The sequence below is a fragment of the Mustela lutreola genome, chromosome 1 (assembly GCF_030435805.1).
Source record: "Mustela lutreola isolate mMusLut2 chromosome 1, mMusLut2.pri, whole genome shotgun sequence".
NCBI lineage: Eukaryota > Metazoa > Chordata > Mammalia > Carnivora > Mustelidae > Mustela > Mustela lutreola.
The window spans coordinates 239,768,842-239,794,797 of NC_081290.1; the positions used below are offsets into that span (position 1 = coordinate 239,768,842).

The 25,956-nt window shown below is 38.4% G+C and overlaps 1 protein-coding gene across 3 annotated transcripts in view; it reads right to left on the bottom strand.

Moving 5' to 3' along the window:
* The window catches only part of DENND5A (DENN domain containing 5A), a 96,847-nt gene that overhangs the window by 64,115 nt on the left and 6,776 nt on the right, over positions 1-25,956 (bottom strand). For 2 of the 3 annotated variants that reach the window (XM_059135650.1, XM_059135631.1), the window contains exon 2: positions 25-96. The exons of the other annotated variant lie outside the window; for it this stretch is intronic. In XM_059135650.1, the coding sequence (XP_058991633.1) occupies positions 25-96 (72 nt within the window). The remainder of the gene's footprint in view (positions 1-24; positions 97-25,956) is intronic. 3 annotated transcript variants of the gene reach the window in all.

Genomic DNA, 25,956 nt, shown 5'->3' on the forward strand with positions numbered 1-25,956 from the left:
TTCTCAATTTTGTTTTGTTTTTACCTTCAGTCGTACTGGAAATGAAAGGGCTGGCACCATCCCTGGCTTTAGAAGCCTGTATGTACTGGCATAATGCTATATGATAAATGAAATAACAGAGTATTACAATAAAGCAATATTATTCAAACTTATTTGACCATGACTCCAGTATGAAACAAATGTTACATCATGAAGCAATATACACATACATGATGTGTACATATAAATTTGCCTAAAACAATTTCACAAAATAATACTTACCCTTACTCTGTGTGATGCCCTTTCATAATTTCTACTCTACATCATTAAAATCAAACTTAACTAAAACTACTAACACAATTCTTTGGGGAAAAAAAATTACAATGCAGCATAATGAGATGAAGAGCTCAAAAGGTATCAAATTACTATAAAGTCACTGCTACTTTATCCAAAAGTATCCTGCCCCAAATACTGCTGTTCCTAAGGAGTTAGGGAATAGGGGACAAATTAAATGTATCCAAATACTTCAAACAAATAAATTTAGTGGGAGTCATGGAAACATATGTGGAAAACATGATCAAAAACAATTCAAATGAATTTGATACCTATCTATCGAATAATCATGTCATACAAGGGCCTTGGGTACTGAGGGGACAGAAATGAACAAAATGAAGCACCTGTCCTCTCAAATGTACAGGAAAAAAGAATATACACAAATAATCACTTCACAGGGAAGTTATTATCTGGGAGGCTCCAGATCTTTACTCTATGTGGTCCAACCACTGAGAGCACACTTGCACAACATCCTGCTCACATATTCTAGCTGATACAACAAATTCTGTTCTATAGTTGTTCTGAGTTGGTTTGGAACCCAAAGGAGCTAGTGATTAAGGAAGTTGCATTCTTCCGAAACAGGATTAGGATAAACCTAAAGTCCCATAGTTCTTCACTCTAAATCATCCCAGAGGCATCTTAGCTTTCTAAAGAGTTTATAGTAACTCTAAGGTACTTGGTCCAGAAATTAATAAGGATTCCAGTCAGAAAGCTATCGCTTATAACTAAAAACACTCATTTCCACTTTCTCTCAGGTTTTGTCATCAACATGATAAGAGGCACACTTATTCATAACTTTCAACTTCTGACAAGTAAAGCCAGTAACACAATTTCAATTTCTCTCATTTCCTGCCTTCTTCCAAACTGAGTTTTCCGAAACTCTTTTCCAGGAAATTTCATCTCTCAAAATACATTTTGTAATCTCCACTAAAGACTGGCAAAATCAGCAGGCAGCTGGTAACAGTGGTAGCAATACAGCCCCTACAGCTATGTATAGCTAGTCTCAAGCTTTCAGTAACACCTGTGAACACACCCTTGGCAAGGCTGCACTCACTGTACAGAAAAATTAAACAGCGAGCAGTTGACATAATGATCTTGTCTACACTCTGAAATACTCAGAATATGCATTTAAACTCATTCAGTTCTGAGAAGATAACTATGTCTTCCTCCTAAGCCTCCTCACTTGTAGTTGTCAGTTTCCTCATTTCTTCCTTATTAGGCCAGAAAATCCCCTCACTAAAAACCACAAAATATTTCAACAGAAACAGGAATCAGGGCAGTTTCCACTGTCCTTAATGAAAGTCTTTAGAGAAGCATATTTTTTTAAGATGGTTATGAGGTGACCCCAAGACATAATGAGCATTCAAAGGATAGAACAGACCATTTCAAACAACCAGTGAGAAAAGGCCAGAGGTGAAAATAACTGAAATGGAGTATAGACAAAGAGGAGGGGAAGGTTATGAATCACAAGAACAGTGGTCTTTAGATCCTCTATCCTTCGCAGCACCTCTTTACCTCCTGCCCCTTCTTCAAACAAGCTAAGCAAAGATCTCTTGTTAAAGAGTCAGTAAAGGCGGGGCACCTGGGTGGCTCAGTGAGTTAAGTCTCTGTATTCGGCTCAGGTCATGGTCTTAGGGTTCTGGGATCTGAGCCCCGCATCGGGCTCTCTGCTCAGCAGGGAGCCTGCTTCTCCCCTTTCTATGCCTGCCTCTCTGCCTATTTGTGATCTTTCTCTCAAATAAATAAATAAAATCTTAAAAAAAAAAAAAAAAAAGAGTCAGTAAAGGCACCACTGAGACTGCCAATCTTAGACATGAGTCCTTCTGTGTATTGGACTGGACCAGTATCAGGAATATAGTATTTTCACTGCAAGGAGAAAGGGGGTGTATAAGAGGTATGAGAGCCCTGAGACCAAACCATGTTCACTACAGCACCGTATATAGAATGTCAGAAAAGTCACAGAGGAAGGGGATTCACAAACCTAAGATATTTTTATTAAAACAATTCAGTCTTTCATCATTTGCTGAGGGCTAAGTTTTCAGACTAAGCAGTAGAGACTTAATGCCTCAGGAACATCTACAGAGACCCACTTCAGGAAACCTGTACATATGTCACAGATCGCTTAAATCCCTAATTATTTAGACCTTTGGAAATTCAAATGATACTAGGAATAAGACATGCAACTACAACTGTCCTATTGTCCTGGAAATAGTAACTACTTATTTGCCTAACACATATAGAGTCCAAAAATGTCATAAAGTCTGGATGCCAGAACTAAGACCCATTTCTAACAGCAACTTAAAAATTAGACAACTAGGTGTCAGTCTATCTTTGTGAATCTGTCCCTGGGGAAGTACAATTCAGATAAACCATAACAGATTTTTTTTTTTAAGCCTGCACGCCTTACAAGGACTTCTAACAGGTTCTTTGTTTACTTGTTCTGTTTTGATCAAGCAAGAAACAAACTGATATTTGTATTGCTATCTACCCCGTTGGTAACTAGCTTGATTTGAATAATTCTAAATAAGGGATGCTTACAACTGAGAAGCTTCAAAGCAACCCCTGAACTCTCTGAAATACTTTACAAAATTTTGTATGAAAATATGTGCATTTTTCTAAAGAGAAACGCGATTTTTGTCATTCTTTTTTAAGATTTTATTTATTATTTGACAGAGAGAGACACAGAGAGGAAACATAAGCAGGGGGAATGGAAGAGGGAGAAGCAGGCTTCCAAGAGGGAGAAGCAGGCTTCCAAGAGGGAGAAGCAGGCTTCCCGCTGAGCCGGGAGACAGACCAAGGACCCTGGGATCGTGACCTGAGCTGAAGGCAGATGCTTAACCATCTGAGGCGCCTCCAGATTCTCAGATACTTAAGCACCTGAGCTGGAAAGCAGATGCTTAACTATCTCAGGCGCCCCCATACTCAAAGGGTTCCATGACCCCAAAAAGTCAGAAGCCACAGCTCCAAATGTTTCTCCATTTTGGGCAGGAAACATTTGACCACTTACAGATAAGCCTAAATTGGTAGGCTTACATACAGTCTAAAATAAAACATATGCACTACTAAATAACTGCTTTCTGGGTTAATGATGACAACATTATTTCTCCTTTTTTATCATGAGAAGTCTATAAATGCAAACTTCTCTCTTTTTAAATATACACACGTATGTGAATGAGTTAAAAAAAGAAAAAAAATCTTTTCCTCAAAATTTGTATCTGAAGTCATCTGAAAGGTCATCAGAAAATGTTCACCAAGGGGAGTATGGGTGGCTCACTTGGTTAAGCATCCTGGTCTTCATTACAGTTCAGGTCATGATCTCAGGGCTGTGAAATCAAGTCCCATGCTGGGTTCTGCACTCAGTGGGGAGTCTGCTTGAGATTCTCTTTCCTCTCCCTTTGCCCTCCCCCCTCCAATCAGGCTCACTCTTTCTCTCTCTCTCCAAAAGAAACAAAATCTTAAAAAAAAAAAAAAATTTTTTTTTTCACCAAAATCTCAAAGTCACACATTTATAATAAATGTATTACATCTGTGGGAAACAATGATGGTTTTGAATAGTAGTGCAGATACAAAAAGGCATGTTCCAAACAGCTATGTGAGAAAGACCCAATATAGTCAAATCACCACTTGGTTTATGTTAAGTTACACAAAGCTACTCCAGAACATAGTGTCAGCTTAGATTGAAGAAAAATAAAAGTAACCATCATTCCCTAAGAAAGTGTTTATGGGTCACATCTGTTATACCTCCATCTTGATTAGATATACCAAATAAAAGTATTTCAATTTCTAAATCTATCAGTAATTAGAGTTGACATATACTCAAGAAGCTTTACACAAAATTTGAAGTTTGAAAAAAAAGAGAGAAAAAAGAGCAAGAGCTAAGGGCAATTTTTTTAAAACATTTTTTTTAAGATTTTATTTATTTATTTGACAGAGAGAGAGAGAGATCACAAATAGGCAGAGAGACAGGCAGAGAGGGGGGGGGGAACCAGGCTCCCTGCTGAGCAGAGAGCCTGATGTGGGCCTTGAGCCCAGGACCCTGAGATCATGACCTGAGCCGAAAGGCAGAGAGAGGTTCAACCCGCTGAGCCACCCAGGCGCCCCTAAGAGCATTTTTTTAAAGATTTTTTATTTTTAAGTCATCTCTACACCCAACATGAGGCTTGAACTCACAACCCTGAGATCAAGAGTCCCATGCTCTACAGAATGAGCCAGCGAGATGCCCCTAAGGCATTTTTATATCCAGTCTCTTAGAAGGGAAGGATAGTATAAATATTTGTGAAACTACAAATGATTGTCAACAGAATAATTTATATCTAGGGCACATGGGTGGCTCAGTTGGTTAAGCCTTTGCCTTCAGCAAAGGCCACGATCTCAGGGTCCTGGGATCAAGCCCTGAGTTGAGTTCCCTGCTCAGCAGGGAGTCCTCTCCCTCTGCCCCTCCCCATCCCAGCTCCCCATCCCAGCTCACTCTATCTTTCTCTCTCAAATAAATAAAATCTTTAAAGAACAACCCCCCCCCCAAAAAAAAAAAAAGAAGAAGAAGATGGGGCGCCTGGGTGGCTCACTTGGTTAAGTGTCTGCTTTCGGCTTAGGTCATGATCCCAGGGTCCTGGGATGGGACCCTGCATCAGGCTCTCTGCTCAGTGGAGAGCCTGTATCTCCCTTGCCCTCTGCCTGCTGCTCCCCTTGCTTGTGCTCTCTCTCTCTCTCCTTATCAAATAAATAAACAAAATATTTAAAAAAAAAAAAAGAAAGAAAGAAAGAAAAGAAAAGAAAGAAAAGAAAAGAAAAGAGAGAGAGAGGAAGAATTGTTTCTATCCAGCATGATGCATATAAATACTCTTCCATGCTTCCAGTTATGGAAGAGTAGCTCCTATGAAACCAACTCTCTTGCAGATAACTATGAACATGGACAGAATATAAAAAACAATACCTGAAGGTACTAGGGAACAAAAAGGCAAGCAGATTATTATGGAATAAAGAGGGTCAAAACTTGATAATAGGTAATGACATCAAGCAAGTCTGTTAATGGCTTTTGGCCAACCAGGTCCCAGTCTGTGCCATGAAAGATGGTTAAAATTCAAGTCAAAACCCACAGTCTTACTAACTTCACAAACCAGTGGACAGACTTCAAGGCAACCACAACAGAGGAGTGAGGAAGGGAAATTCTGAAGAGAACCAAAAGGAGGTGCCTCAAACCCTGTGTAAAAGTTCTCCTAAAAGAACTGAACTGAGATTTTTTTTTTTTTTTTTTTTTTTTTTTTTTACTGAACTGAGATTTAAACTGCCATTCATTGCAGGGTAGAGCTTAACAAAACAAACAAAATTCAATGTTCTTTAGAGGAAGGTTAAAAAAAAAAAGAAGAAGAAAAATCCAGTGTCTATAACATATCATAATCAACATCAAGGACACAACTCAACAGAATCGTTTGGCATATAAAGAAACAGGAAAACATGATCTATTCTCCAGAGAAAAGTCAATCAACAGAAACTGACCCTGACTTGACCCAAATATTATGGTCAACAGACAGATTTTAAAACAGCTATGATCGGGGGCGCCTGGGTGGCTCAGTGAGTTAAGCCTCTGTCTTCGGCTCAGGTCATGATCTCAGGGTCCTGGGATCGAGCCTCGCATCAGGCTCTCTGCTCAGTGGGGAGCCTGCTTCTTCCTCTCCCTCTGCCTGCCTCTCTGCCTGCTTGTGATCTCGCGCTCTCTCTCTCTGTCAAATAAATAAATGAAATCTTTAAAAAAAAAAAAAAGCTATGATCGGGGCACCTGGATGGCTCAGTCAGTAGAGTATATAACTCTTGATCTTGGGGCTGTGAGTTCGAGTTCCACACTGGGAGTGGAGATTGCTTAAATAAATAAAACTTAGGAAGGAAGGAAGGAAGGGAGGGAGGAAGGGAGGGAGGAAGGGAGGGATCAGCTATGTCCATAATGAATGAAAAAAAAAATCTCAACAGCAAAATAGACTATAATTCAGAGGATGGGGTTAACGGCAGATTGGAGATGCAGAACAGTTAGTGAACTTCAAAAGACCAACAGTGGTGCCTGGCTGGCTTAGTTGGTAGAGCATGTGACTCTTTAGCTCAGGGTCGTGAGTCCAAGCCCCACACTGGGCAAAGAGCTTAAATTTTAAAAATTATAAAAAAAAATAAATAAAGAGATCAACAAAAAGTATCCAATCTGAAGAACAGAGAGGAAAAAAAGATTAAGGAGAGAAAGGAGTGTATAGGAGAGGACTCGAAAGATCTGCGGAGTAACAAGTCTAATATACATATAATTGGAGCCCCGGAAGAAAAGAATGGCAAACGAGTTAAAAAAAATTTTTTTAGGGGCGCCTGGGTGGCTCAGTTGTTAAGTGTCTACCTTCACCTCAGGTCATGATCCCAGGGTCCTGGGATCAAGCCCCACATCAGGCTCCTTACTCAGCAGGAAGCCTACTTCTCCTTCTCCCACTTCCCTGTGTTCCCTCTCTGTGTGTCTCTGTCAAATAAATAAAATCTTTAAAAAAATTTTTTTAATTGAAGAAATAATGATCAAAATTTTCCCAACTTTGGTAAAAAACCTAAATTGACCGGTTCAAAAAGCTCAGTGAATTCTAAGCAGAATACATATGAAGACAATAAAAAATAGGACATCACAGTCAAACTTTTAAAGAAAGGGAATAAAAGGAGAAAGATTATTAAAGAGAAATTCTTGAAAGGATACAAAGAAACATGATACATTAAGGAAAAGAAATGATTGAAATTACCACTGCTTTCTTACCAGAAACAACAGAGATTAGAAGACATGCAACAACACCATACAAATACTGAAACAAACAAAACCCTGTCAACCCAGAATTCTATAATTAGGAAAAAAAAAAATTCCTTCAAAAATGAAGGCAAGGAATATCTGGGTGACTCAGTGGGTTAAGGCCTCTGCCTTGGGCTCGGGTCATGATCCCAGGGTCCTGGGATCCAGCCCCAAGTCGGGCTCTCTGCTCGGCAGGGAGCCTGCTTCCCTTCCTCTCTCTCTACTTGTGATCTCTGTCAAATAAATAAATAAAATCTTTAAAAAAAAAATGAAGGCAAAATAAAAATATTTTCAAGTAAAACAAAACTAAGATAATTCATTGCCTGCAGACCTGTACTACACAAGGGAGAAAAGTCTATCCCAATAATATACAATATGATCCCATTTATACACCATTCTTGAAGTTACTAAATTCTAGAAATGAAGAACACATTGGTGGTTGCCAGAGGTCAGAGATGGAGAGAAGGAGGGTTCTATAAAAGGGCAATGCCCAAGAATCCCTGTGGTGATGGAACTATTGTTTTACTTGAGTGTATTAATGTCAATATCCTGGTTTTAAGAGCATCCAATAGCTTTGCAAGAAGTTACCACCACTGGGTAAAGGGTAGAGTTTCAATTCTGAACTATTTCCTGCAACTGAAATTACCTCAAATAAAAAGTTTAATGTTTTTTAAAAACCTGTCAAGGTTTTAAAGCAGAGATTTCAGGTAATACAATTCAAACATCCAAAGTTAAACCTTGGACCAAACTCTTCAAAGGCAACTGAGCTATCCCTTACTCCAGGGCCAAAACACAGGCTTTGGCCTAATGGGCTGCCCCACCTCACCATACCCACACCAATCCTATAGGGTCTAATTCACATTATCTACAGCAAGAGTGATAGAATTTTCTTCCTCTGGGAATGGATACAACCAGGTTATTATGCCATCATTTACACACTGGCAGTGTGGGATGTCCTAAAATTGATCCTGCTGGTGACACTGGTAACCAATTCAGCGCCACTCATGCTATGATCAGTTTACTTCCTGCACTAAAAGATGTCACTGTATTTTTCCTATTACAAATATTCCTAAAACAGACTGCCCATTGAAACAGTACTACTACCAACTCATACATATATCTGGTACATGTTGAAAAATCAGCTTGTGTTTTGCCAATTCACTTGTTGCCTCAGTATTTCATTCCTCTTTGTCTTTCAAATAATTTTCTGAATTCTTGAATAAATCAGAGATAATCTCTGGTCATCTCTAATAAGGCACAGTGTAATAAGAGAAGGGAATGCAAATTTCTAGCTAAACAAGAATTAACCTTGCTACTCCTTTTAGGTGACTATTTCATTACTATCAGCAGTTTTTCAATGGGGATAGCTTAAAAAAACACAGTAAGACTAGCTGAGTTTTGGTAGCTACACAAAACCATCTAACACTATACTCCACTATACTCTGGAGTGGCTCAGTTGTTAAGCATCCGCCTTCAGCTTAGGTCATGATCTTAGGGTCCTGGAATCAAACCCCGCATCAGGCTCCCTGCTTATTCGGAACCCTGCTTCTCCCTCTCCCACTCCTCTGCTTTTGTTCCCTCTCTCACTGTCTCTCTCTCTCTATTTCTGTGTCAAATAAATAAATAAATAAATCTTTAAAAACAAAAACACTATACTTCATTCATCGCTTTCCCTCACCTCTTCATCATATGAACTTGAGGTAAATTTATAGGTCCTGTGGCACAGAGAGGGTACCTGCTCCTTGAAGGGACAGGCTGTATCTTGGCCCACATCATCAGCTGACATGTGCTCAGGGGTAGGACGTTCACAAATACCCAGAATGCAGAGAATGAGCTGCCCCCCCCACTTTGGACACACCACAAAGCCTGTCCTATCTAAGTCACTAACCCAGAAAAGTAGCTCCCCAGGCTTTTCAATGAAAGCAATAGAAACCATCTGTTACCTCTTTGTTTTCCCCTGGAGGTAGATCTGTTCACTTTCTTTCTCAACATATTTTCTTCGTCAGATAACTTTAGATTTAGGGATACAGCCATTACTTTTATTGATGTTTTGCCTCCTGTTTGACATCTTCCAGGCTGCTCCACAGCGAGTCCAACTCCTGCATCTAGTATTTCTAAAATGACTGAACTACTTATATACCCAGTTTTAACAAGAGTCTAGGATTTGAGAACCTATCCAGACAGAACTGCTGCAAACAACAGCTAGGATAAAACTTTGGTAGCAAGATATCAAGTGTAGACACTGCTTTCCTTTTAGCCAAAAACCTTGATAGGACACACATCTGTTGAGCTAACATCTTGAACTTATATAATTTGTTCTGTTTAGTATGGGAAGCAACAAGCTATCAAATTCATGGACTTTCAGATCAGTCTAATGAACACTGTCGTGTGTGTTGGATATACACATACTGTACTGAATTACATACAGTACATACTGTACTGAATTACTGATAGAGAAAGGATTCCCAGCAGTTATCGTGTACATAAGCACTTTTGTATAAAAGCTAGCCCCTCCAGAAAAATGGACTTGGGCAAACCCAGTGGACTGGGATCTCTAAGAAACAGCAGAGGACAAATGTAAGCAATCTTCATTCTCTCCTCAATACGAAATTTTAACATAATCAGCCTAAATTAACAGTAAGCAACTAGCCTAGAAGGCAGGAGATGGAGCTACGGTCTCACTTTGGCTACTAACTAGTTGTGTGACCTAAACAATTTGAGTCTTCTGGGTCTCACTTTCCTCACATGAAAGATTAAGAAGTAGAGGTCAAGTTCCTAATTTAGAAAGGATTTTCCCGGGGCGCCTGGGTGGCTCAGTGGTTTAAGCCTCTGCCTTCAGCTCAGGTCATGATCTCAGGGTCCTGGGATTGAGCCCCACATCGGGCTCTCTGCTCAGCGGGGAGCCTGCTTTCCCCTCTCTCTCTGCCTGCCTCTCTGCCTACTTGTGATCTCTCTCTATCAAATTAAAAAATATATATATACTACTAGAAAGGATTTTCCCAGCTTGATCATTTCATGACTTAATAACTATTGGGCCTCCAGTCTGACCCAGCATGGAAACTGTACCTTTTAAATTGTGAGCAGAAGGGACGCCTAGATGGCTCAGTCGGTTAAGTATCTGCCTTTGACTCAAGTCATGATACCAGCCAGCATCCTGGGATGGAGCTCCGAGTCAGGGTCCCTGTTCAGCAGGGGCTGCTCCCCCTGCTTGTACTCTCACTTTCACTCTATCATAAATAAATAAAATATTTTTTAAAAATAAAAAATAAAATAAATTGTGAGCAGAAGGCATGCGTTAGTTCTCCTGCTGGGGCCTCTCTTCCCAAAACCCCACAAAACAACAGTAGAGGGGTAGGGGTCAGGGTAGCATAGACACAGAATGAAAGTGAAGGTGATAGCAACAGAATTTTAGAAGCTGGAAAGCAGATGGATGAGTGGTTCCTGACAGCAGATAAAAGAAAGCTAGGATATAATATAACCTCCAAAAAGCTCAGGAACTTGTAGCATCAGGCACTTCTGGAAGTGGGGTTAAAGATGGGACTAAAAACAGAAGGACTGATTGAAAGTCTATTGAAGAACCAGCTGGCATCAGCTCAAGAAGAAATAAATTGTTGTAGAACTATACAATGGAACATTATTCAGCCATAAAAAGGAATGGAGTACTGTTACATGCTGCAACACAAATGAACCTTGAAAACATTATGCTAAGTGAAAGAAGCCACAGGCTTCTTTCTACAAAGACTACATATTGTATTACTCCATTTATATGAAATATCTAAAAGAGACATATTCATAGAAACAGAAAGTGGTTGCCAGAGGACTAACTACTAACAGATAGACAGTTTCTGTTTGGGATGATGGAAATGTTCTGGAACTAGGTAATGGTGATGGCTGCACAACAGTGAATAAACTAAAAATGACTGAAGTATACACTTTAAAATGGCTAATTTATGTCACATAAATCATATCTCATTTTTTTTTAAATAAAAGAACCAGCTTGACCCCACCACACACTCTCCCCACTCTGCCACCTCCAACATGCCAGAAGAAAACAGTTTATTCTTAACAAGGGATAGATAAAAGAAAGTGAGCTGAATGAAATAGGTGTCAGTGGTCAAAAGGTACAAACTTCCAGTTATAAAATAAGTCAGACCTGGGGATGTCATGTACAGCATGGTGACTATAGTTAACAATATTGCACTGCATATATTAAAGTTGCTGGGATGCCTGGGTGGCTCAGTTGTTTAAGCAACTGCCTTCGGCTCAAATCATGATCCCAGAGTCCCAGGATCGAGTCCCACATCGGGCTCCCTACTCATCACAGAGCCTGCTTCTCCCTCTGAGCCTCCCCCTCTCGTGCTCTCTTTCATTCCCCCTAAATAAACAAATATTAAAAAAAAAAAAAAAAGAAAGAAAGAAAGAAAGAAAAGAAAAGGCTCATTAAAAAAAAAAGTCAGAAGCTGCTAAGAAAGTAGATCTTAAAAGTTCTCATTACAAGAAAAAAAAAATTATAACTATGTGGTGATAAATGTTAACCAAAATTACTGTGATCATCATTTACAATATAGAGACATGTATCAAATCATTATGTTGTACTCCTAAAACTAATACCATATTATATGTCAATTCTATCTCAACTGAAAAATTTTTAAAAAAATTTTAAAGAGTGGGCATATCTATAACTTGGGACTACAGTTGAGGTATCAGGCATCAATAGCTAGGAAACCAAAGGCATAGCTGAAAGCAATGGTATCATTCTAAAAACAGAAAAACATTTTACATACTGAATTTGAGATTCCCCTTCTACTACTTGGCTCTCACAAAGTTGGCAGCTGGGATTATGTCCTTGAGGCAGAGATTTAGAGAAATGTTTTCTATGAATCTGACCTGCCCAAGAAAAAAGACTTAGAGACTTTCATACTTCAGGGAAGAAACTATACAGCCAGTGAAACTCTCAGAAATCAATCCCTCCCCCATGAACATCAAGTTTCCAGTCAGCTTCTTGATGAATTTTTCTTTTGTTTTTTAAGATTTTATTTACTGGGGCACCTGGGTGGTTCAGTGGATTAAAGCCTCTGCCTTCAGCTCAGGTCATGATTCCAGGGTCCTGGGATCAGGCCCCACATCGGGCTCTCTGCTCAGTGGGGAACCTGCTTCCTCCTCTCTCTCTCTCTCTGCCTGTCTCTCTGCCAAATAAATAAATAAATAAATAAATAAAATCTTTTAAAAGAAAGAAAAGAATAGATGCTCTTATGCACCTATGAATATAACTTTCTTATAAATTACAAAGAATGATACCTTGCTTAACATACATATTTTAAATACTTTAACTCAGAAGAAGTTATAAAAATGAATACACGAAATATTAGATATGGCTATATGACTTCTGGAAAGTGGAAGTATGGGTGATAGCTACTTTTTTCTTTATACTTTCCTGTATTTTCTGAATTCCCTACCTACTATGACCATATATAATCTCTATGATAAAGTGATTTCACTAAAGAATATAAATAATTTAATAGTGCATTTCTCCCAGCTGATGAAGAAGATACTTTTTAACTCAGATTTAGAACATTAACCTAATTCCTAATTTCTGTACTGCAACTACTCTGTACATTTCCTCCTCTCTATATTATATGGAATGAGAAACTGTTAATGCAAAAGAGAAAGAAAAGTATGTATGTACCACTTGGAATCCATTGAACCACTTTCACATATATTATTTCATTAAACTTCATCACAGCCCTAAGAGAGATTTTACAGATAAGGAAACTGGCTCAGAGATAATCATTCAACAAGTAGGACACAAAATGGGATTAGAAATTCCTCCAGACACCCTTGTCTAATACTCTGTTAACCTACGACACTAGAATGGATGTCTCTTAGAACATTGGAATTTAGAGCAGTAAAGAAGTACAGCTTTGGGGCACCTGGATGGCGCAGAGGGTTAAGCCTCTGCCTTCGGCTCAGGTCATGATTTCAGGGTCCTGGGATCGAGCCCTGCATCATGCTCTCTGCTCAACAGGGAGGCTGTTTCCCTCTCTCTCTCTGCCTGCCTCTCTGCCTACTCGTGATCTCTCTTTTGCTGTCAAATAAATAACTAAAATGTTAAAAAAAAAAAAAAAAGAAGAAGAAGAAGAAGTACAGCTTTGGTGTAAAGAAAGGAACATTCTGTGGGTTAAGTAATCTTCATCAAAAAGTCTAAAAAGCCATAAAACCACAAATTCTCTACTGTAATAAAGAGTAGTATTCTCAGTCTACAGCTCATGAGAGGGTTCCACCCTAACTAAAGGCAACCCAAAATCTCCTGCATCCTTTCACTGCACCAAGCAACATCAACCTCCAAGCTGCCCTAACCTCTAGCAGTTAAGACCCTCTAACAGATGGTTCCTCAGAGCCTCTTGCAGCTGGAATAGGGAGATCCAGGACAAGTAACAAATGAAGCTAAAATGGTGAATGGTAGAGGGTGGAGAAGGGGTGAGGAGACAACCTGCCAGTAAGTGAGCTTATTAGTAAGAACAGACAGGAGGCTAAGGCCTTCTATCAGTTCTTGGAAAAATCCCAAGACTTAAAGCCACCACTGTTGCCAAAGCTCTAGGTGAAAACCCACAGTTTCTTAGAAAGAGCCAGAGGAACAAATGCTATGTCAGTTCTTTCTCTCTACCTTTCTCCACCTCAACTCTTGCTCTCCTCCAGCATCTGTATCTCTTATGCTCTCTTGTCTGGACACACTCTGAAAATGAATCAGTTCCATTAAAATCAACAACACTACAAAAACACTGATCCTCCTTTTCTTGGAAAATCATTAGGTCTGCTAAAAGCTAAAATGAGGACCCTAGCAGAATGACTAACAGGGTAGCAATCTTCCTGCAAATGAGTCATTTATGAGGCAATAGAGGCAGCTAACAATCTTCAAGCTATTATAGTCAAATACCATCATCTCTCCATTCCCCCACTATTCTTTTGTCATACAATCTATCTGACACATCCTTGTTTTTTTTTTATTTGTTTCCCCTAGCCTCCATTACTATCCTCTCTGAAGAGCATATTTCTAGTCAAACAGGATGACTAAATAGTTCCTAAACATGCCCAAGAGTTCCCTGTTGATCCACACTTTACCCCATTCACATCCTCTAGATCTAAGTCCTTCCGATCCTTTAAGACTGTTGAAATGTTACCTTTATTAGGCAGCTTTCTCTAGTCACTACCAACATATGTGACTGTTCTCCCTACCCAGTATCATGTACTCTCTGAGAGAACTAAATGCCAGTACTGTACTAAACTGTGACTTCACTAAAGGCAAAATTTACAGTTAATTCATTTCCATCCTTCCACCTGTTTTCAATGAAAGCCCAATTCTTTTGAGGAGAACAAAAATTATTCTTTTTATCCAAACTGTTAATATGCCTTAAAACCTTCATACGGGAGTCAGAGAATTAAACATTAAAAAGGTTCCAACCCACAAATTGACACCTTTGACACAAGCTCAACCAAACTAGCATATCATCATAGAAGCTGTAAAAACTTTTTAAAAATTAAAAAAACCTATACCCTTTAGTCTGCTGCTAAATCCACTAAAACTCCACCCAAAAGGCACCAGAAAAAAAATAGCAACCACTAAAATAGCACCCCAATAGCATTTAAAAAAAAGCAATTTCAGAATGCATGGTTGGCTCAGTTGGTTAAGCGTCTTGTCTCCCAACAGGCTCCTGGCTCAACAGGGAGCCTGTTTCTCCCTCTGCCTGCTGCTCCCCCTGCGACAAAAAAATAAATAAATAAAATCTTTTAAAATAAATAAATAAAGCACTTTCTCATAGTAGAGCTATTTACAACTACAAGAAAAAGAAAATATGCTGAGTGAAATAAGTTAAGCAGAGAGAGTCAAGTATAATACGGTTTCACTTACTTCTGGAGCATAAGGAATAACACAGAGGACATTGGGTGAAGGAGAGAAGTGAATTAGGGGAAATCGGAGGGGGAGGGTTCTGGAGGGGAGGAGGGTGGCAGGTTAGGTGAGCCTGGTCGTGGGTATTATGGAGGGCATGTATTGCACGGAGCTCTTGAAGGGAAGTAAGAAAGCCTGGAATTCCTTCTGATTTAACACAATCAAATCTCCTGGGCTCCTGTTCCTCCACCTTCAATAAAGCACCTGCCAGTCTTACTTCCTACCCAACCCCTCTCTCCTTCTTTAGACATTATCCACACCAACTCACTTGTAGTTGCTAAAATATGGCATGCTTTATCATGCCTTCGTTCTTTTTTAGACGCTATTCTCTGCTTAGAATGACCTTCATTGGCTTCTTTGCCTGATTAGCCAATCTACATTTATTCAAGTGAGTGCTATCAAAATCTATGGTATTCCAACAATGTTGCCAATTCTGCAACTCCAAGCTCTTCTGAAACTCTTCTGTGGGACCTATTGTCAGAGCCATTTACTGGTCATACAACAAGTCTGCTCCTTTGAATTTAATTCCTACCATATGGTTTTCAGTTCCCTCACCTCCCTAGTTCCTAGAACTAGACTCGGTACTCTATTTAAGTGTGGTCTAACAACATTTAAAATAGGACTATCCACTTCTCTGACAATACCTATTAATACAAGCTAAAAATCACAACTTTTTGACATGAATCAAAGTTTCAGCCAACTAAAAGCCTCACATTTTAGTGTTGCCATTAAGACACATCTTTTTTGGGGGGCAGGGACATCTTTCTACCCTGCTACTTTCACGTTACCGCCTTCATCATACAACTCAAATCTGTTTCTTATCCCCATGTATATCTTAATCCTTCCCATCAAACCATTCCTGAATCCAAAAACGGTGATGACAGTTATTAACCTCTTCTACCAGTCTACTCCCGCTTAATAAAGAAAATGTAGTTAGTCTGACCTAACATGTTTCTAGTGGGCCTGTGTCAGCTCTTTTTTTTTTTTTTCTTTAAAGATTTTATTTATTTATCAGAGAGAGAGAAGAGGAGAGAGCGAGCACAGGCAGACAGAATGGCAGGCAGAGGCAGAGGGAGAAGCAGGCTCCCCGCTGAGCAAGGAGCCCGATGTGGGACTCGATCCCAGGACACTGGGATCATGACCTAAGCCGAAGGCAGCTGCTTAACCAACTGAGCCACCCAGGCGTCCCTGTGTCAGCTCTTAATAATCAGTTTCCTTTTCTAAATTCTCTTACCATATCCTTAATAAACCATTCTAGATTTTTACTAGAAATGTCAAGCTCTTACCTTCTCAGTCTTGAAAATATGTCTTTTTGTGGTAATTCCATATCCTTAGACCTGACAGACAGCAACTAAATGATCTCATCCCAATTCTCTTTCCAAACTCTAGGGTATAATTTGTTTGGGTCAAGAGACTTGAATTCAGGGGCACCTGGATGGCTCAGTCAGTTATGCATCTGCCTCCCGTTCAGGTCATGATCCCAGGGCCCTAAGAGTCCTGAATCAGGCTCCTTACTCAGCAAGGAGCCTGCTTCTCCCTCTGCCTGCCACTCCTGTGCTCCCCGCCCCCATCTCTGACAAATAAATAAATTAAATTAAAAAAAGAGACTTGAATTCATTCAGAGGAATTAAATGCTCCTATATAAATGCTTAATGGACTCAGGTTTGGGTCTCCTCTCACTAATTTATTTCTACTCTTTCCAGTCTATAGATAATTTACCATGACAATGTGGGGAGGAGTTTCTGGGGGCATTTCAGTCTTGGGAGATATTTTTTTTTCCAGTGTTGATATTTGGAATTTCACATTTGAATACTATCTAGCATAAAATGCTCTTCTTGAAGAAATATTTAGCACAACGAACATTTCTTTTAGTTTGTTTCTTTTTTAGTTCTTCAAAACAAATCCATAAAACTGTTAAAGGAAGCAGAGATGCTAATTATAACACAGTTCTTTTTACAAGAGCAGCAAAAACCAAACTAGCCAATCTATTATAAAATAAGGCTAAAGAAGAATTCTAAAAATAAATACACCTCTGTGACCACAGAGAAACAGAAGAAATGTGCAAGCCAAAAATTTAAATTTTCCCTCGAGGTGAAAATATCCCCATAATTCATCAACATATCAACCCACAAATATTTACTGAATGTACAAGACACTTAAAACAATTCATCCAAAACCTCACATCTTACTCACACCCTCCCACCAAATGCAAGCTATAAATATAAGTACAGTGATGTTTTCTCCATTCAGCCACCAAAGGATACTTGTCTACCACACCCTCAGCCACTCTACTGCATTACTACATTATTCCATGCTCAAGCAATTTATCAGTCTTGACTGAGTTCCTATTGTTTACACAGCTCTGTACTAAGTGTTTTAGAGACATAAAAATTTATCATTATAGGGGTGCCTCAGTGGCTCAGTCGGTTAAGCATCTGCCTTTGGCTCAAGTCATGATCCTGGGGTCCTGGGATGGAGACCCATGTCAGGCTCCCTGCTCAATGGGGAGCCTGCTTCTCCTTCTATCTGCTGCTTCCCCTGCTTGTGCTTGCTGGCTCTTTCTTTATCTCTGACAAATAAATAAAATCTTTAAAATAAAAAAGAATTTGGGAGCCTCCTATCAGGTTACCCTCAATAACAGAGGTGAATTCTCTTTACCTTAAGACATCTTAGAGTAATATTCTTTTTTTTTTTTAACAGTTTCCTAAACACTAAAGTTTTACCAGCTGGTACTAAATCAAAGCACAAAGACAAGCATTTGTTTTACTAAACATCTATCAAAAGGACTGTATTTGGTTGTATCAAAGCGTTGTTGTACTACAGGCCCAGCTGTGAAAGCAATGGAAATGTTTCTCTTCCACTCTGTAGAATGTTGAAAAGTGGCACCCATGCGCATGCCCCTGTCTGTGCACGGTAGAACGGTAGAAGAGCTTTTTTCAGGCAGTATGGAGTTGTCACAGTATAGTGATTAAGAGGGTTAGCTCTGAGATTGCAAATCTAAATGTGAAAGATAGAACAATAAAGCCTTTAGTAGGAAACAGAACATCTTTGTGACTGTGCAACAGCAAACATATCTTAAACAGAATATCAAATGCACCAAATATAAAGAGAGAAAAGTGATAAATTGGATATTATAAAGACTTTTGTTCTTCAAAAGTCAGCATTAAGAGAATGAAAAGGAAACAAATTAAGAGATATTTTCAATACATGTAACTGACAAAAGATTCATATGTAGAACATATAAAGAATTCCATTAAATCAATAGGAAAAAAAAAAGACCAACTGAACAAAAAATGGCAAAAGACTTGGTTACTTCTGAAAAGGGGGTTATAGGGACACCCGGGTGGCTCAATCAGTTAAGCATCTGCCTTCAGCCCAGGTCATGGGAGTCTGCTTCTCCCTCTGTGCTCTGCCTGCTGCTCCCCCTGCTTATGCTCTCTCTCTCTCCATGTCAAATAAATAAATAAAATCTTAAAAAAAAAAAAAACATATAAAAGTATGATAAACCTTTGGCAAGTGCTCAACTTCATTAGTCTTCCAGAAAAATGCAAATTTTGGTAATGCAATACCACTACACAAACACCAAGATAGCTAAAATAAAAAGGAAGGAAAATGTCAAGTACTGATGAGGACAGGGAGCAACCTACACTCTTATGCACTACAGGTGAGAATGTAAAGTGGTACAACCACAGTGGAAAACAGTATGGCAGTATTTACTAAAAGTGAATATATATACCTATGACCCAGCAATTCCACTTCTAGGTAAACACCCACCCCAAAGACCAAAGGGCATGTTCACAAAAAAGGCACATACAGTAATGTTCATAATATATCACTATTAATATTCAAAATCTAAAAACTACCCACAGTGTCATCAACAGTAGAAATGAGAGATAAACTGTAGTAGAAGTACACAATGGAAAACTACACAGCAGTGAGAATGAACAATGGAAAACTACTTTTAACAATATGGATGAATCTCTCAAACATGATGTTCTACAAAAGAATCCAGACAAAAGAGAACAGCATTTGATTCCATTTATATAAAAGTACAGAAAGGCAAAACTAATCAATGCTGTTAGAAGTCAGAACAGTCGTCACCTCTGGCAGACAAGAGAGCCAAAACTGACTAGAAGGAGCACAAGAAAGGGTTCTGGGATGCAGGCAACACTTCAGTTTGTAAAAACACATCACAGTGTGAACCTGAGTATATGCACTTTACTGTATACTATATTGATATCACTGAAGTTTAATTCCTTAAAAAAGTAAACTCTAGATTCCAACAGATCTGATGAATCCCAATCTTCGCACATATCAGCCGAATGATCTCAGGCAAGTTATTTAACCATACTGTGCATCACTGTCCTCACATAAGAAGTGCAAATAACAACAGAACATACCTCATATGGTTGCTAACAGGCCCAAATGAAAATGTATGTAGTACTATTACCCTTTCTTCACTTTGCATTAATGTCAAAGTTATAGAGTTAAGTGATGCAAGGAAAAATGTTAGTAACAGTGAAAATACTTAATGCTTATTCATCATGTGTCAGGTACTATCCCAAGCCATTTAATGTATTAACTTCTTTAATCCTACAACAACCCTATGAGATAGACTTTAAGTCCACTTTAAAGATGAAGAAACTTCAACAGATGCTAGAAGAGGCAATTAATCATTCTCCCCTAGAGCTTATGAGGGAGGGCAGCCTGTTAATACCTTGATTTTGAACCTCTGGCTTCCAGAACAGTGAGAAAACAAAGTATTGTTGTTTTAAGCCACCCAGTTTGTGATAATTTGTTGCAGCAGCCACAGGAAACAAATAAATGCCACAAATCACATTTCTTTAGCCACCCTATTTCTATAGCAAACTTATCAGCTTTCCCTAAGCAAAAAGAGATCACCTTCCAAAGCACCCCAACCTCAGTCCCTCCTGCTCCTCCCCACAAAAAAAAAGAGCAAGAAGATAAATTATAAAGAGACAATTCACAATATAAATATAAAGGATAGCAAATAGCTCCTTTTAAAATATCTTAGTAGTAAGGAAATACAGATTAAAACATAATGACATCAAAAAATGAAAAATTACTATTATCAAAGATGTAGGGAAGTGTAACCCTCGTGTGTTGATAGAATGTAAAATGTTCAGCCACTGTGGAAAACAGTTTGGTAGTTCTTGGAAAGGTTAAACATAAAGTTACCAAATGACCCAGCAATTCCACTCCTGGGTAGATTCCCAAACAGGTGTTCAAACAAAATCTTGCATATGAATATTCAAAGCAGCATAATTCACAGTAGCCAAAGAATAGAAACAACTCAAATGTCTATAACAGATGAATGGATAAGCAAGATGTAGTACATCCACACAATGGAATATTATTCAGCCATAAAAAGGAATGAAATTACTAGACTTCATCATATTGTAAGTGTTTATGGAGACAGATGGTAGTTACACTTGCACTTGTGAGCATCACATAATGTATTCAATCAGTATGTTTTACACCCAAACTAATGAAACAATGTGTGTCTACCATATACTTCAATAAAGAATAAATAAAAGAATGAAGTACTGATATATGCAACAACTAGGATGAACCTTGAAAACATTAAGTGAAAGAACCCAGACACAAAAAGTCACATACTACATGATTCCATTTGTATGAAATATCCAGAATAAGCAAATCTGTGGAGACAGAAAGCAGGTTGGTGGTTGCCTGGAACTGGGGAGAAAATGGCAATAAGGAGTGACTGTTTAATGAGTACAGGGTTTGCTCTCAAGAGTGATGAAAATATTATCGAACTACATACTGGTGATGGCTGCACAACATTATGAAATATACTAAATTGACACTGAACTATACATTTTTAAATGGTTAAATGCTCAATTTTATGTTATGGTAATATACAATCCCTCCGAACAATACGTGTGTGTGTGTGTGTGTGTGTGTGTGTATAGGATTAAATAACAGCAAACTAGAGGTGAACATAAATTGGTACAGCATTTTTGAGAAAACATTTATCACTACATGTTAAATGTGTTTAAAGATTCATCTAACTTGGCTTAATAATATCTTATCGATATTTACATTAAAGCAAAAATAAGGCAGTCAAGATCTGTATAAAGTACTACTGTGTAAAATTATTTGTAATAAAAAAGTATAAACCACCCAAGTGCCAAACAATCACTAAAAATTTTACAGTTCAAAAAAAAAATTTTATAGCTCACTCACACTATGGAATTAAATAATTAAAATCACATATATGAAGTATATTTAATGGTATGAGACTATTTAAGACTTTTATTTTAGGGTTTTACTTATTTGACAGAGAGAGACAGGAACAGAGGGAACACAAGCAGGGACAGTGGGAGGAGGAGAAGTGGGCTTCCCGCTGATTAGGGAGCCCGACACAGAGCCCAATGCCAGGACCCTGGGATCATGATCTGAACCGAAGGTAGATGCCCAATGACTGAACCACCCAGGTGCCCCATATTCAAGACATTTTTAATACCATGGAAAAATTACTGACATATAATAATATATTCAAAAAGCAGTATATACACAATCCACTTCTCTTATGATCCCAATTTATAAATATATACTAGTGCACATATATATTTTCACTGCAAGTATTTTTTTTTAATTTTATTTATTTATTTGTCAGAAAGAGAGAGAGTACACACAAGCAGGCAGAGTGGCAGGCAGAGGCAGTGAGAGAAGCAGGCTCTCCACTGAGTAAGGAGCCCGATGTAGAACTCAATCCCAGGACCCCCGGATCATGACCTGAGCTAAGACTGCAGCTTAACCAACTGAGCCATGCCAGCATCCCATTCACTCCAAGTATTTTTGAAGTTTTGATATATTTCCTGACAATCAAAATATTCTTAATACACAATTTCCACAAATCAAAGAGAAAAAGATAATAAACACAATGAAAATATGAAGAAAGGACCTGAACCGAAGAAATATACAAATATACAAATATACAAATGAAAAAATGCTCAGCCTCACAAATCATTAAATTCAGATTAAAACAAGATATTTTCTTCCTAGCAGATTGGAAACATGTCAGAAAAGTCCTAACATTTTATTACAGATGTAGAGAAACTGGAATCTTAAACACTGAAGTATGTGTCTAAACTGTTGAGGAAATTTGACAATACTATTAAAACTTAAGATGTACACTCCTCAGACTCAACAAAGACTTGTTTTAGGGATAACCTTATAGAATGACTCCCACTAAGTGTAAAAGCATAGGTATGAGGCCATCTGAAAAAAGAAAAATTTGAAATATTCCATAGATCTTTATATTTATGTTGGATATTCTTTTAAGATGTTATTTATAAATATATCACATGGTAGAATTTGAAAGAAATCCCCTTTTTAGTTTAGATTGTCTGAATGAGTTTCTGCTCCCTGTAATTAACTCTTCACTGGGATCAACAAAATTTCAGGAAAATACTTGATAATACTGAGAAATATTCATGATAGAACCTTAAATGAAAAATATCAAAACACAAAATTTTACATTTCACTTTATCACAATATGTAAAAGTATACATACATACACCCACACATAGTAAAAACTGGAAAGAATTGATCTGGGTGATGGTTACACACATGCATACCTATATAAAAATACATCAAGCTATATACTTAGGATATGTGTTTAAGCTATGCTGCAATAAAAATGTTTAAAAACTAAAAGGAACTACATAAAGACATCAAAATACTAAGCTTAATTCTGGATAGAAGAATTATGAGTCACTTATTTCTGTACTTTTCTATAATTTCTAAATTCTCTATAAGAAATGTGTATTTTATAACTCAAAGTTTTATTTTTTTTTTTTTTTAAAGATTTTATTTATTTATCAGAGAGAGAGAGGGGGAGAGAGTGAGCACAGGCAGACAGAATGGCAGGCAGAGGCAGAGGGAGAAGCAGGCTCCCTGCTGAGCAAGGAGCCCGATGTGGGACTCGATCCCAGGACGCTGGGATCATGACCTGAGCCGAAGGCAGCTGCTTAACCAACTGAGCCACCCAGGCGTCCCACTCAAAGTTTTATTTTTAGAGAGAGAAAAATTCCATGATCTTCAAACATTTTTTTAGAAGACTTTTATTTATTTATTTGACAAAGAAAGAGAGATAGTGAGAGAGGAATACAAGAGGGAGCGGTAGAGGGAGTAGTAGCAGGCTTCCTGATGCGGGGCTTGATCCCAGGACCCTGCGATCATGACCTGAGCCAAAGGCAGACACTTAACAACTGAGCCAGTCAGACATTCTTATTAATTTTTATAATGACCTATGATTTTTATTATCAGTAAAAATAATTAAAAATTTTAACAGTCATTGTCAAATAAAGACTTGGAAAAACAAGAAAAAGGACACCTAATTTACATAAAATAAAATCTCCAGTTTTCTTCTACAATGTAACAATAATCAATACCTATCTTCACAACTAGGCTAAAACAGTGTCAGAGGGCTATTACTATAAAACTACAGGGGCATCTGGGTGGCTCAGTTGGTTAACCATCTGCCTTCAGCTTGGGTCATAATCCCAGCCAGGGTTCTGGGATTGAGCCCCATATGAGGCTCCCAACTCAGAGAAGAGCCTGCTTCTTCCTCTCCCTCTGCTGCTCCCCCTGCTTGCACTCTGTTTCAAATAGATAAATAAAATCTTTTTAAATTTTTTAAATAAAAATAAAATAAATAAAACTACTAAAGGGAAAAAAAGGACATCAGCTGATAACACAACTGAGAGAAGAACCAAGTCCTTTGACATTCCTGTGGAAAGTAATTCTAATGTATAACAGAAGTGCATGTAATTTGTTATAAATTGGTTTTATCCACTTACAAATTGTGGCTCTATGAATACCATTTCTAAATCATTTCCTCCTCTGTCTTCCTGCTTTTAAAAATCCCGGAAGTTTCTTTGCTGCTTCCCATAATATTCTTTCGTTATACAGAATATGGTAAACCAGAAGTCAGAGCCAGTCCCCAAACTACAACCACAAAATATGCAAACTACAGCCTACACTGAGGGATTTCTGAGGTTAAGACACAAACCTTTTTTTTTTTTCAAAGAAAATAAACCTCAGACAAAAAAATATTAAACATCCTAAAACAGCCACACCAAAAAGGGAGCTTCTTAGGAACAAAGCCCCCATAACTATTTGACCTAGGAAAGATATTTCCAGTACTGATAAGAGTGGGTTAGACAGGAAAATATATATATAAAATAACAACCACCTTAACTACAATTCAGACCATGAGTGACCTGGTTCTTCTCCTGACAGAGCTCTTCTACTGCAATGTGGGTTGGGGACTGAGCTAAAGAGGCCACACCATAGCTCTGCTATTCAATGATTAAGCCATTGCTTCAATTTTCCCAAATATACAACTGAAAACAATAATCTCATCAATGGTGTGACACCAGACAAAAGATATGGATTCTAACAGTTCTTTCCAACTTGCTGGGGTACAACGGACAAAAAATTGTATTTTGAGTAGGACTGAAAAATTTTTAAAACTCTTTAAAAGTACATTACAAAGTATAAAGTCACTTACAAATATTAATCATTACCCTCTGTAAAAAGTGATAGACTACCTCTCATTTCTAGCTCTGACTTTTTAAATTCTGTGACCCATATTAATAAACACACACTCATATTATGTTTTGCCAACTAGGAATAGTTTAGAAGGCAAGGAATCCCACACTCACAGAGAAATGAAGCTTAATAAGAGGAACCACCATAAACCTTCTTCTCCCTGATTAGAACTCTCAGCACTCCGTGAATACTCTAGACTAACCCAGTTAGTTCCACCTGTATAGTAGATCACAGATGGCCTAGCAAAATTGACTTACCTAACACAGCAATGAACAAAAAATATTACTAACCTGGCTACCTTTAACAGGAAACTATGACAGATCCTAAGTGTAAGATACTATACTTAAGGTCTCAGATATCAGACCACCTTAGTATATCAGAGAAACCTGAGGATCAAAACTATAGCTGTTCCCATCTTACTTCCTGGAGTCATATCTGATCCTTTAGCAGCAGCACACTGAAAATAGCTTGAGAGCTGGCACATGCTCTCATTTTCCACCATGACAGGACTATGTCACTCATAAATCCAGTGCAGGGTTCCATATACTCCAAACTAAAATCAGTCACCACAGGACATCTGGAACACAGACATCGGTCCATTATCTGCTTCACTTAGTAACTTTTGAGAACTAAATCTAAAAATCTGGCAATGATTGCCTATGTGTAATCAATGAATTCCCTAAGTCACCAACTTCCAAAAGGCTGTCTTTCTCTCCTTCACTGGATCCTATGCCATATCCAGCAGGTTCTCTCCTGTGTACCTAGGTTCCTGAGAGACCTCTAAGACCACTTGACAGTAATTCATATCCAGGGACAGCAGAGGAACTGAGAAGCCAAGCCAAGTCCAAGAAGGCTATCCACCAGATTTAGCCAGAAAACAAGCTTATAAAAGGATATAGAACTGGAAATGGGCATTGCCAAAGGATGTTCTAGGCAAAGAAAACAGTTTCTAATCTAGGAGGGCAGGAAGGGCTACACAGAGCAGAGTCGCGCGCAGAGTTGTAAGCAGAGAAGAGTAAGGCTCCAGGGCCGTTCAGATAAAATCCACTTACTTTCAATCTGATCCTCCCTACCTAAGGGAATGCAAAGTAGGGTTCTCTCATGTTTAAGAATATACAGTCTCGGGAAGCCTGGGTGGCTCAGTTGGTTAAGCAGCTGCCTTCGGCTCAGGTCATGATCCCACATCATCGGGCTCCTTGCTCAGCAGGAAACCTGCTTCTCCCTCTGCCTCTGCCTGCCACTCTGTCTGCCTGTGCTCACTCTCTCTGACCAAAAAAAAAAAAAAAAAAAAAAAAGT